Source organism: Podarcis vaucheri (assembly GCF_965113315.1).
Source record: "Podarcis vaucheri genome assembly, chromosome: 5".
Taxonomy (NCBI): domain Eukaryota; kingdom Metazoa; phylum Chordata; class Lepidosauria; order Squamata; family Lacertidae; genus Podarcis; species Podarcis vaucheri.
Genome location: NC_138763.1, coordinates 30,606,076 through 30,619,979, shown reverse-complemented (window position 1 = coordinate 30,619,979; position 13,904 = coordinate 30,606,076). Strand labels below are relative to the sequence as shown.

At 45.3% G+C, this 13,904-nt stretch overlaps 2 protein-coding genes across 5 annotated transcripts in view; one reads left to right on the top strand and one right to left on the bottom strand.

Moving 5' to 3' along the window:
• The window catches only part of COL4A4 (collagen type IV alpha 4 chain), a 77,098-nt gene extending 64,794 nt beyond the window's left edge, over positions 1-12,304 (bottom strand). Inside the window, exons 1-3 of one of the 3 annotated variants that reach the window (XM_082221690.1) lie at positions 12,137-12,304; positions 3,917-4,089; positions 3,208-3,309 (exon numbers count right to left, since the gene is read on the bottom strand). In XM_082221690.1, coding sequence (XP_082077816.1) covers positions 3,208-3,309; positions 3,917-3,976 — 162 coding nt within the window. In that variant the 5' untranslated portion in view covers positions 3,977-4,089; positions 12,137-12,304. Of the gene's footprint in view, positions 1-1,771; positions 1,980-3,207; positions 3,310-3,916; positions 4,090-11,527; positions 11,578-12,136 lie in introns of those variants that run through there. The other 2 variants (XM_082221692.1, XM_082221691.1) reach the window with 2 other exon arrangements.
• A 181-nt stretch (positions 12,305-12,485) lies between these two features.
• Positions 12,486-13,904, top strand: part of COL4A3 (collagen type IV alpha 3 chain) — a 91,370-nt gene continuing 89,951 nt past the window's right edge. For both annotated transcript variants that reach the window (XM_082221695.1, XM_082221696.1), the window contains exon 1: positions 12,486-12,768. In XM_082221695.1, the coding sequence (XP_082077821.1) occupies positions 12,652-12,768 (117 nt within the window). In that variant the 5' untranslated portion in view covers positions 12,486-12,651. The remainder of the gene's footprint in view (positions 12,769-13,904) is intronic.

Genomic DNA, 13,904 nt, shown 5'->3' with positions numbered 1-13,904 from the left:
TGGGATAGTTATATTTTAGTTAACATTTTGATATAATTCGGGAGAAATAAGGCATATCGGTGGCAGGGGGAACCAGCTTCAAGCTTTCTGCTGGCAGGCAAACAAATAATATCGAAATATTCCATTTGACAAAACAAGGTTTAATGTCAGTCAATGGATTTCCAAAGGCATCTGTAACCTGTTCAAATAGTAAATGAATCACATAAACCGTATTGGCCTGAATATAAGACGCACCTGCAAATAAGCTGCACCTTTAAAATTCAAGGTTTATTTGGGGGTGTAGCCCAGCTCCAGGCACTACTGTCCCAAATGGGGGGTAGAGGGGCGCCCGGCGCCCAGATCTAAGCGCACTGCATACCCACCTCTCAACACTACCTCCCCAAGCCAGCAGCGCTCGGTTCAAAATATGAGCCACACTTAAACTTTTCACAGTCAGAATTCGGAAAAAAGTGTGGCTTATTTTGGGGCCAATACGGTATGAGAACATCTGTGGAAGCATCACTGGATGTCCACCAAGTTGGTGTGATTCATTTGGCATCAATATGAAACTGAGCCTTCTGTGCTATTGGCCCACTCCTCAGGGAGTGCTCTTCCAATGGAAATTCAACCTCTATATTAACCTTCAAATATTTGCTGAAAGCTTTTCTTTACTGCCAGTCTTATGCAGACAATTAGGAGAAGCCGTTAATAGCCAGCTGATGGTCTGTTTAAATTTTGAGTGAATTTTATTGTATTATAATTGTTATAAACTGCTTTGATAATTTCAAAGGAATTGCAGTATAGAAAGATTTTTTGTAAATAAATAAGGTCAGTTTAACAGAAAGGGGTTCGACACCCCTGTAATATACCTGGAACAGCTATGCCACAGGGATAACTGAGTGTTGAAAAATAGATGATATACTGTGTTTTAACTTTAATTTCATTTATGTTGACAGTAGCAAGGGACCTCCCGACTACACAGAGATTCGGCCAAGTCCACTGGTACCTGGACTGGATTGAACTATGCAGGTTGTATCTATGCGTGTTGCCCTGGTCATGGTAGACTAAGGCTTCCACAAGTGGAAGGGGAATGGAGGCGCTTTTTGGAAATTCCCTTATTATCCTGCAGTTCCCAATGTCATATTTCATGCTACTCCAAAGGATTCTCCAACCACCTATCAGAGATTTGTGGGAAGGAGGACACAGAAGGCAATCAGTGAAAGTCACCTTCCCTTTCTGTCATGGAAAGCACTGCTGGATCAAAGAGGCTTCCCTGAGTGGAAAGAGACAACTGGATGCAACCCTGGTATGACACTAGTCACATACCTTTTTTGTGAGTTTGTTTCTCTCCCTAATGACACATACTGTAGGTTTAAAATTCCATTTTTTCAAGGAGAACGCAGAGTTCTCTGGTAAAATGAACTAACTCACTTTTTTCCTTATCTAAAATATTTCCAAAACATTTTGTGTTCTTGACCTTCAGCATGCACAAAAATCTGCTTTCTCTGGTCATTCACCCTCCCAGCCTGTTTAATATCTTGAGACAGAATTAATGTGGGAATGTGGAAATGTATTTCCTTTGTCTCCCTTGTTAAAATCATGCTTTTTAAAAATTGGGTTTTTTTCCTCCCAAAAGCCAAAACTATTTCTTTATCATTCTAGGCAAAGTATTTATTTTTTCAGTATTCTGCCTTGCACTGAAGATTAAAATGCTGGAATAGTCAAAACATAGATTAACAACTATTCATGATAGTTTCTCATAAAATAACTGACAATTCTCAATGAAAACTACCACTCTGTGGCTCTCAAGCTGCATTCCATGGAACCATCTGGTTAGTTCTAAGTTCACCATGGGTTCCTCTGTAAGAAGGTCTATAATGGCAAGCAATCTTCCATTGCTAAGAACCAAAACAGATGTGACACCATTCATGAAATTAGCAACTGGGAAAATGGCTTTCTAAAGGTAAAATGCAGGGGTGGGGAACCCAATCTGGACCAATCAATATCTGCCTGAATGAACAAAGTATGTGCCCTAGAAAAGGCATAAGCAAACTCGGCCCTCCAGACGTTTTGGGACTACAACTCCCATGATCCCTAGCTAGCAGGACCAGTGGTCAGGGATGACGGGAATTGTAGTCCCAAAACATCTGGAGGGCCGAGTTTGCCTATGCCTGCCCTAGAAGGTATTCCAAGATCTCCTGAGATGTGCTGCAGTTCCATGCCAGATGTGAAGGTTTTCCTCAGCCATCAGACTGTGAAATAGCCAATGTACTGACAGTCTTCAGTTTTTAAATTAACTGAGAATCTTTAAACATCTGAAACTATAAAGTAATGCATGCTCCCAATCAGCAGGTGTTTTCTATAATGCATACTGTTAAAAGAAATACTATGGGCACAGAATATAGATATGCATAAATTAAAACAGTCTAACACAAGAGTAGTCTCTTAACTGATTCTTAAGTATGCATTTTTTAATTTTGCAATTATAGCTTTAAAACAAAATCCTATTAATGTCTACTTATTAATCCTATTAATGTCTACTTAGAAATAAATCTAGCTGAGCTTACCAGTAAGTGTGTATAGAATTGCAGGCACATCAAATCCATCCATGCCTACAGCCTTAAATTTTACAATAACTGAGGTTTTTTTTATATGATTATTCCATTGTTGGTGTCCTGAAATGAAACTAAGTATTCAATAGTTTTTGTTTGTTTGTTTTGACTAGTCCAACATATATATATACATTTTTAAGGTTTTACAGCATATATATATATATATATATATATATATATATATATATATATGCTGTAAAACCTTAAAAATGTGCCCCTCCAAGTGAATTCCAAAGATATCCCCTTTAAAAGCTCCTTCCAAAGTTTCCCACTTGTCTGAAACAAAAAACGGCTGATTAAAGTCATGCAGCTGAGCAGGAGGAACCAGCTCAAACTTCCTCACACACCAGATTGAAATAGTAGACTGAAACAAACAAAGACTTGATTGCCTATTAGTTCCTCTCAGGTGAAGTGAAGTGACGTAGCTATGGATGGCAGGAAACTCTATGATTTTAATGCCTTTATGCATGCTGGTTATACGAGGCTGGTTACCCCATAGTATAAACCTCCCAAATACGAAAAGAAGCATTTGGGAAAGGAGATCTCTGTGGAAACGTATTCTGTTAACAGATGGAAACAGTAAGCGAAGCAGGAAACTTTGATTCAAATAACTTACCCCTTTAACTGGTTGGAGTGAAAGAACAAATATCAGCCAACTGGTGGATAAGAAAACCGAGGTTAATTTATTCAACCCCAATTGACTAAAATACCAAGGAATCTAAGAAGCAGAGAGAAAAACTAAGCACTTTTAAAACTCTTTAGCATACCCAGGGTAAAAATTTGGCGGCTATTCCATGACGTTCACTGTCTCCTGTATAATTTCATAAATACCATAATTTGATTTGGATAACATTCATGCACAGAGCTGGCCCAAGAGAGTTGGAATGGGGGGAGGGAATGCCACCTCCCTGCTGCCTCCTCAAGGGTGGGGCAAATTAACTCCATTGTGAACAACTTCCTCTACCTGAGCTGCATGTGCAAAATCAAAAGCTTACAGTGAAACCTTGTCTTTCCTTATCTTTTGCTCTATCCCCCAAGTAGGAATACTGTATGCTCCTATCATTCTATAGCATTTATTTACTGCTTCTGCCCCCTTTTGTTCTCTATTCGAAACACCGTATGCTTGGATACAGAGAACCACAAGCAAAGTTCTGTGCATGAAAGGGGACTTTCCTGCCTTATACTTACCACTGGAGTACTTACAACAATCTTCTCATCAGTACTCTCTACTATTTTCCTCTGCCCTGAATGACCACTGTTACCTCATCTTCAAATCTAAACAGAAATGTTTCAGGGAATTGATAAAGATGGCATATAATGCTTACCACGCAGCTGTGAAAATAAATGTAATCCGTTTTAAAGAACACATAGTGGATGCAGTTCATATCAGGACATTTGAGTTCAAGTCGTCACTATTTAATTTTCAATAATCAGGACTGTGTCTCGCTGCTCCTACTGGCCTGAAAACCGTGTTCCACATTCTTCTGCTGTTCTTGATCTGATGATAAGAGAAGTATACAGATGACTCAGCTTCACATGCCACATTTTAAAAATTATGTTTCAGGTGAGGTATGTTGGAAAATATCAACAAATCCTCCCAGAGATAAAGTCCAATGTAAATGATCAATTGCGCTCTCTATTATCATGGCTCAAACGCTCACTTGTTTTCCGTGTAGGTTTCCTGTGTATGACGTCTAGCTGTTCTAGGTATTTTGATCCCACTATCTGGCTAATATAAATTTGTTTTTCAAGGACCAAGTTCACCAGCAAACACAAACAGATAAGAATGATTTGTTTGATGTTTGCAAAATATTTGTCCATGAAACAAATCTCATGAGGGTTAAAGGGATGCATTTTTTTAAGCAATTATGAAGGGTTTGATACAAAGGGAGAAAATAAACACAGTTTTGCGGCAATGGTTCCATCAGCAAAAGCATTTCAGCTTACTTGATTGAATGATCTCCTCTCCTTCCCCCACTTGCTGTTTTGGAGGTCCTCTCAATCCTCTGCAACAGCTGGAGAGATTAGGGGGAGCCCTGCTGTGCTAGCGGAAGTACTTGCTTCTGCTAGTAGGATACATTAGTTAAATCTGGCCCAGTAGGTCATCATCTTTATAGGGATGGACATTGTCCAGTAGCAGAGTGCATGTTTTGCATGCAGAAAGTACCAGGTTCAATCCTTGGCATCTCTAGCTAAAAAAGAAAAGGATCGTGGGATGCTTGCTGGGTGGTGTGCTACTGCCAGCCAGAGTAGGAAATACTAGCCTAGACAGGACAAAAAAAAATCTGGCATAAGGCAGCTTCCTAATTTTTCCAAAATGACCTGTGTCTAAAACCTTCTCTGATTATGCTTTGTGCATGCTTAGTGGGATTCTTAACATACTTTCTTTTAAACAGCAGTCTCCACTGTCATGTGACAAACTGGTTTCGAAACTAACCTCAGTTCCAAAAGAGGTTTATCAAGCCGTACAGCAAATGCTCCTGCTTGAAAACCTCAAGCTGAAAGCCCCTTTGGCACGTGGAAACTAGCCAGTATTTCTTCTGTGGAACTAGCCAATATTTATCAGAATCCAAGCATGTTTCTGGAACTGAGTTGTGGATCAAGCTAAGGCCACATGTCTGGTTTGATATAGGGGTTAAGAGCCTGAGCTTCAAATTAAAAAGTTCTCTGTTTGAATCTCCCCTCAGCCATGAGCTAGAGTTCAGAACAAACAGATACGGTATGATAATAAATATAAGACTTTATTTTACACATCTATTTCCCTGCTTTTAACAATAGAGGAATGGTAGGTGGCAAGGGGGAGTTAATATTTTACCCCAAACCATGATTCCATTAAACCCTCTCCTCGAGAAGCTGCTGTTAGCTTCAAGAGAGGTAAAGGACCCCTGGATGGTTAAATCCAGTCAAAGGCAACTATGAGGTTGCGTCACTCATCTCGCTTTCAGGCCAAGGGAACCAGCATTTGTCCACAGACAGCTTTCCTGTTCATGTGGCCAGCAGGACTAAACTGCTTCTGGTGCAACAGAACACCATGATGAGTGCCAGAGTGCACAGAAATGCCATTTGCCTTTCTGCTGCAACGATACCTATTTATTTACTTGCACTGGCGTGCTTTCGAAATGCTAGGTTGGCAGGAGCGGGGACAGAGCAACAGGAACTCACCCCGTTGTGGGGATTTGAACCACTGACCTTCTGATTGGCAAGCCCAAGAGGCTCAGTGGTTGAGACCACAGTGCCACAGCTCCACTGGTACCTCACAGCAGATTTGGAGGTTTCTTTTTCATTGGGAATTGCAATGTAGGGGAAAGGTTAAAGTAGGGTTACCAGACATCCCTGTTTCCCAGGCACAGTACACGGATTTGCGAATAAGTCCCCAGACAAATTTCATCCCTGGATTTCATCTAATGTCCCCAGCAAAAACAGTCTCAGCAGCCTGGAGCAGCTGGCTCTGGCTGGCTTCAGGAGCTGCTCAGAAGTCCCCATATGATGGTGGTGCAGGGGCTCGAAGATGCAGCTTCCGGGCTGCCTCCACCTTCCCTGACCCCAGAAACTAAGCTGTGAAGGGAAGCTTCATGCTGCCTATCACAGCTTGCGTGCAAGCAGGAGGGGGCAGGAATCTCTCAGTTAGGCAACGGGAAGCCTCCCTTCCCAGCTGAGGGATCCCCACCCCCTCCTGCTTACATGCAAGTAGGAATGGGATTGGGGCTGCTCCGATGGGAAGGGAGGCATCGCGCTGCCCGAGCCTCGCCGCTGCCACCGCACTCGGCCCTCCTTCTCCGTCTTCCATGCCTGATCCACCGTGCACCGCTTCCCCACCACCACCGAAGAACCAACAACTCAGGGGTTTCCCAGGCTCATGGAAAAAAGGAGACAGAAGCCTCAGAGGAAAGGGAAATGTGGCGGTTGAGGTCAAGGCGGTGGCCGCCCCTCTGCCGCCACCACCACCACTGCAGCATCAACACCCCGAACATAGTATTTATTTATTTAATTATTTCATTTTATTTAAAGTGTCCCTGGATTAATTGAAAAAAATCTGGTAACCTTAGGTTAAAGCCCTATTCCCATGTGCTATATTCCTGACCCTCCTCTGTGGACCCCAAGGCTTCTATTGCTAAAATAAAAGAGACAAGTTAGATGCATTCTGTCACAGATTTAATATATCTGTTTGGTCCCTCCCAGGGTAGTTTTTGGTACTCATTTTATTCCCAAAGCCTTCCTCACAAATAAGTATAGGCAGTGGAGGTTTAGGACCAGAATTCTCTTCTAGATGGGCTACCTTTCCTGTTTTGATGAGCATCATCTGCCCCTTGTTTCTCTCTATAGCATGTGCTGTAGCTGCCTTTCCACTATTGGTTTTGTCTGTTCCATCTGCTGGAGGATGAGTTATGATATTATGAGACAGGCCTCTCCACACAGTGTATAATCTTATATATCTATTTATTATGCTCCCCACCCCAAAATCATGTCCCAGTGAGTCTACACAGAAGGAAGAGGAGGGCGGCTGCAACTTACTCTTCCACATATTCACAGCAGTCTAATTCTTCCAAAAAGAAAATAGTGGCAGATGGGCATTGTTACTCACAACATCTCTCTGGATAGCACTAGAAACATAGTATGGAGGTGAACACATCTTTCAGGAAGGATTTCTATAATGTTACTTACTTGCATCATCTCTTTACTACCAGTTAGCAAAAGGTTCTCCTGGTGGTTCACAATTTTTACTCACTGACATCAACAGACTTGACTTAATCATGTTCATTCATTTCAATGGCTCTGCTCTGAGTAAAACATAGTGGAATACTACCATAAACCATAAAATATAAAAAACCTAAAGAACCTAAACATCAAAAAACAGCTAAAACAGAATAAAAGTAGATGAAATTTAGAAAAAAAGAAAAGAATAATACCAACAATAACCTAAAATGTTATTGTGTTTCTGAAAAATAAAAAGTAAGGAATAATACATGGGTAGGCAAACTAAGGCCCAGGGCGGGGGCCAGATCCGGCCCAATCGCCTTCTAAATCCGACCTGCGGATGGTCCGGGAATCAGCATGCTTTTACATGAGTAGAAATGTGTGCTTTTATTTAAAATGCATTGCTGGGTTATTTGTGGGGCCTGCCTGGTGTTTTTACATGAGTAGAATGTGTGCTTTTATTTAAAATGCATCTCTGGGTTATTTGTGGAGCATAGGAATACATTAATCCCCCTGCAAAATAAAGTCTGCCCCCCCCCCCAAGATCTGAGGGACAGTGGACTGGCCCCCTGCTGAAAAAGTTTGCTGACCCCTGGAATAATATATTTACAAATTCTTCACTCAGTGCAGCAAATACCACAACTGGTGTCAGGAGAGCAAGTTGAGAAGACCCTCTGAATATTGTATTAGACCCTAGGCAAGTATAGATGTATGGGAGGAGACAAGCCCTCAGGCAACCTGGCTTCAAGCTTCTTTAAGGCTTTATCAGCACTTTGAACTGAGCCTGGAGATAAACTAGGAGCCAGTGCAGATGACAAAATATTGATGTAATAAGGTGGGGCCGGCCCATTCGAGATGCTGCCCTATTTTGGACCATCTGGCAGTTTCCAGACCATTTTCGAGGGGAACTCTACTTATAAGACATTGCCGTGCTCACTTTCTTCAGAAATCCCAAGGAGAGACTTAACCACTGTGAACTGTGGGCTACCCCAGCTTTCCCCTAGATACACAATCATGGTGTGTGGATGCACTTAGCAAACCAATGCAAATATATCTGCTGGTGCTGAAAGTATGCTACCATTGCTGTCAGTGGTTATTGATACTTCTTTTGAAATGTGTTTTAAGTCTATTAGATTTCAGGGGGATAACATGTCCACAGGACTCTGGCATTGTCAATATAAACATGAAAAAAACGGGCAAGTATAGCTTAATATTAAATAGAACAGAGGAGGAGGGGACTACTGGAAGTATGTCATTCTTAAATGGAAGCATCGTTCCCAATTTGTACTCAAGGCTGGTTTTCAGGAAGTAACACCTTCTTTCCCTGGATCAGTTAATGCAAAAAGCCTTACAGACAAGACAGCAGGATCATCTTACTGCACCTGCTGCAACAGCTCAATCTGTTGTGAGCAGGGAAATGACAGGGTAACTCAATGGCCGTGTTAGTCAAGGCCAAATCTTTCTGCTATTGTGGTCAAAGGCAGTAATCGATTGGCGCTGAAGGCCAAGGAACAGCCACTCCTATAAGCCCCATGGTAAATTCCAGTGAAAAGTTAATGTTCATAAGGGACTATTCATGTGAGCCTGTGCAAGTTAACAGGTTACATGGCACGCTGAAGAGCTGTACATTTTTTTAAGAATGTACATAAAACTCACTGATATAATGCACCCCATTATATGATACAATGGTGTACAAAGGGATGGTTATGCACACAAATTCACATTGTTTCTTTTCCAGGGAAAAGGACCAGTAGCAGTTCTGTATAAGGATTCAGACTAAAAATATAGACGCACAATGGACGCTATTCCCGAGCAGCTGTCATGTCTGCAAAGCCAAATGCCAAGCTATATGTTATGTTAAGTGCACTGTGCTGATAGCAGCTCTGGGGAGAGAGGATGTTTTCCTTGGGACTGCAATGCAGGAGTTAAGGGTAATTCCCCACATGCCATGGGCCTAATCTTGATCAGAACTCCCTACCCACCCACCCCTTTAGCACCTGCTTAAAACTAACATTCAGTGTGATCACACAGCACACATAGCATGTACTTCGGTCCCCAAGTGACCTGCCTCCAGATAGACTGCACATCCCACCTCACCAATAACTGACTTGGTATTTCAATTCCTAGACATGATCATGCCAATGTACATATTCCAACTCAGTAAAATTAGGAATGTAGCATTTAAAGTTAAAGGGACCCCTGACCATTAGGTCCAGTCATGGCCAACTCTGGGGTTGCGGCGCTCATCTCCCTTTATTGGCCGAGGGAGCCGGCGTACAGCTTCCGGGTCATGTGGCCAGCATGACTAAGCCACTTCTGGTGAACCAGAGCAGTGCATGGAAACGCCGTTTACCTTCCCGCCGGAGCGGTACCTATTTATCTACTTGCACTTTGATGTGCTTTCGAACTGCTAGGTTGGCAGGAGCAGAGACCAAGCAACGGGAGCTCACCCCGTCGTGGGGATTCGAACCACTGTCCTTCTGATTGGCAAGTCCTAGGCTCTGTGGTTTAACCCACAGCGCCACCCGCGTCACTTTTAATGTAGCATGTACTTATACATAAATTGCTTCAAAGTGAGGCTATTGGTTTAACTTCTCTATTCAACATACTTTGCTTATTTGTAAAGTATCTCCCTTGAATACTGAGATATCAGAAGAAAAGCTGACATAAATTTATTCAGGACACACTTCTGTGCCTCACACACAAGCGTCGTCCACAGCCATTTTCAAAAAGATTAGGAAAGACTGCAATATTTCCTTTGCACATTGAGGTGCACGCGGAATCATAAGCGCTGGAAAGGACCCTGAGGATCATCTAGTCTAACCCCCTTCTCAAAGCAGGAGTATGCAGGGATCAATCCCCACAGATGATGCAGCCCAGAACACCAGCCCTTCAAGTTACCCATTTGGTTCATGGGGTGAAAATGGGGTTGATGGAACAGACTGTTCATGCTCCAAGGCCAACTTTCTAGTGATGGTGCACAAAGGAAAGGAACAGATGCTGTAATGGGTGTGGTAACGCTTGCTCTACAGTTTTGGACCATGCCATGTGCGTGAATTGCTGCTGCTAGACAGGAATTGCTAATGGGAGGTTCCATGTTCAACCACTGGCATCTTCATAGATGCTGGAAGGGATCCTGAGGATCATCTAGTCTAACCACTTGCAATGCAGGAATATGCAGCTGTCCCGAGAGTCTCTGCTAGCTTGGCAATATCTGCACCACGCTCCAACCAACTGAGCTATCCAGAGTCAATGAAGCTTTCGGAATTTCAAGTAGCAGCTCAGCCCCGGCCTGAGACCCCGTTGAGAGCTACAGCCAGTTCAAATAGCCAATACTGGGTGACATGGGCCAGTGATCACACTCTGTGTAAGACTGTGCCATATTATTTTTGCTTGCCTTGGTAGGATTGGCCTAGTGCCTGTATAACTTACATCAGGGGTAGCCAACATGGTGCTGTCTTGATGTTGCTGGACAACAACTCCCCATCACCCCTGACCATTGGCCATTCCATCTGGGACTAATTGGAGCCACATCGGCCAACAATGTCACGTGCATTGGCTCAGTATGCCTGATATGTTTAAAGTTTCTACCTAGAAAGTCAGCGGAAATTGTGCCTCCTGGATCTAGGTGGGCCAAAGTTTTTTTGCTGCCTGAAGCAGAGCTCAGATTGTGCTTTGCCAGCCCCACCCTAGCACTGGAGAAAGCTGAATATCTATGCAGGTTAGTAAAGCAAAAATATTTGAGATGCCTCCCTTCAGATATCAATTTGCAGTGCAAGAGTTACGGTACTTTGTAAGCATACATACCAAGCTTCCTAGTGATATTTATTGTCCTGCATATATATCCTGCCTCTCTTCTGCCATGGAACATGATGTGGCATCAATGTAGATCCCAGCCAGTCACCTAGCCAATCACTAACCAGGTCCAGACCGCCTTAGCTTCCGCAAGGTGAATTATGTACCTCCAGATAGCTCAGCTGGCTAGAGTGTGGCGCTGATAACGCCTAGGTTGCAGGTTTGATCCCCGTATGGGACAGCTACTGCCTATTGTTGGCGGACCCGAGAAACTGCCTGACATGCACCCCTACCCCGCCACCTTTTTATCCAAGCGCCCACAGGCAACAGCCTACTTCATCCTTTGCCTGACAGGAAAACAAACCCCGGAGAGCCAGCAAAGATCCCAGCGTGCAGCCAGCTGTACTGGATGCTTAGGCGAATGTCTGACGGTTATGTTGCTTTACCTTGTCAGCATCGCCCTTGAGCCAGTGCCACCAACTGGACTCATCCACTTTAGCCCCGACTGGGCTAGGCGAGCTGGGAAGCACTTCCAGAGACCACCTTCTGGACAGGAACAGGTCAAAGTGCTGTGGACTCACAGCTTAGAGATGTGAGCACCGGATTCACTTCCACAAGAAGACAGTCGTAGCACAGCAGAGTACAGCAGAGTCTAGCAGAGTAGATAAACAACTCGGAGAGCAGCTCTGTAGAATATCTTCTTTATTCTATCTACAACTATACAAAGTATATACAGAGCTTAATCGGTCTAAGCATAAATAAATGCTGCACTGCACTGCACCTCATACCTCCCGTCCCTGCTCCGCCGGGGGCGTGGGGGGGGGAGGAGGGGGAGTATCACGGTGGGATTTTATCCAAGAGACTTTTTTTTAGGGCTCGGAAGTTCCTGGGTGGAAACTGAAGGACCACCATAGAAAAAGGCTGAGAGGAAAAGACGCCCTTTCCCGCAGAGAACGTCGCCACAGGTGCCTGACGAGACGCGCCCCACTTCCCCGGACACCTTCGCTTCCCCGCGCGCGCCACGCACTCCCTTCCCGCGAGAGTCTCTGAAGTACCTCACTTCAAGGGGACCAAGCCCTGAGGAGCCGCTCGCGTCTCCCCGCCTCGGCGTCCCGCCGCGCTCTCCCGGCCTCGGCGAAGCAAGCACCGCCAAGCCAGGCGTGAAGCGACTCTCGCGCTTCGCTTCTCTCTCTTTGCGGGTTGCTTCGCCCCGCCCTCGATTCTTCCCCCCTCCCTTCTCGCACCTCCAGCTTCCACGCGCCTTCCCGCAGCTTCGGCCCCGCCCCGGGCTATCCCGAGGGGGCTGCCCATACGGGGACCTCTCTCGGGGGGCGCAAAGCAAGCAGCGAGAGAGAGAGAGAGAGGCGCCAGCGCCGCGCCGCCGCACCGTCGGGGGAACTCACTCGACGCTGAGGGAAAGTGGCAAGAGGAGGAGGAGGACAGCGGGTCTGTCAAGGACGGAGCTGCGGACCGCGCGACCTGTGGCACTGAGAAGGCGAGAGAGAGAGAGAGGAGGACCCGAGAGGGAGAGCGCGCGCCAGAGAGCTGAGGGGAAAGCGCGCCGTGAGGCATGAAGGAGCCCGCGCGCCCCGGCTCCGGGTGTCTCGGGCTGTTGTTTTTCGCTGCCCTGCTGAGCGCTTCGCCGGGGCAGCAGGAGGACCGCCTCCCCATTGCTGAGGCTGCAAAGGTGAGTTGAGGGCCAGCGCTGAAACCTGCTGCCTCGGGGTTGGCTGACGTCCCTCCCGCTCTGCTTTCCTATTCGTTTCTTTACAGGGCGTCTGTGGCCTTTAGAAGTTGCGTGACAGGCAGAAGTCCAGGTGCAGCTCTGTCCTGCGTAGAAGTGGCTTCACGTGTGGAATGTCTTATCTTTCAAGTAGCCCAAAGGCCTAGGGACTCTGCCAAAGGAGGAAAAGGGAGCAGCTCAGTGCATGCTGTACCTTCCACCACCCCACCACCCAGAAGTATGGGAAGGTGGTTGTGGTTACTGTGTGGCAAGGGGAAATCACACTCTGTGTGTGCTCAAAGGCACTCTTGCCTTCATTAATTACTTGCTGACGTTCCATGCCCAACGTTCTGGCTCACTCTGAGAATCTGACTGATCCCATGGTTGAGACCAATTCCTGTCTCTCAAGATTGGCTGGTGAACCTTCTGGTTTTCTGCTCTTTAAAGCTTGCTCGTCCATCAGGAGGTATCTTTCTGAATTGCACCTGCCTTTTGCTTGGCATCTGCACTGCACTGCACAGGTGGATTTGGGAGGGTAATTTGTGATGGGCAGCCTGTCTTTGGCATGGTTAAGTGGATGGATATTTGGGTTCCTTCTGTCTTTAGATGTTTGCCCCACACGTTTGCCAGTCAAGTTGTAAATGTGAGAACCATCCCGGAAAGCAAAAAAGAAAAGAGACAGTGCAGTGATGCAGCTGCTTGCCTGACACTTCCCTTGTATGAATTACAGTACTGGGTTGACAATGCTGTTTGCCATATGGCTCATAGAGATCAGATGCTCATCCAAGCTGCAGCCAAAATCCATTTGTAGGCATGCATGCCTGGTGATAATTTAGCAGCACTGCATCAATCCTTTTGGAGCCACTGTATGGAGGGGTCACCATCATAACATCATGATATCACTGGTTCCCAGTACATTTCCAAGCATAATTAAAAGTGTTGGTGCTGACCTTTAAAGCCCTAAATAGCCTCGGCCCAGTATACCTGAAGGAGCGTCTCCAGCCCCATCATTCAGCCCTCCGAATTCCAGCTCCGAGGGCCTTCTGGCGGTTCCCCCTCACTGCGAGAAGTGAGGTTACAGGGAACCAGGCAGAGGGCCT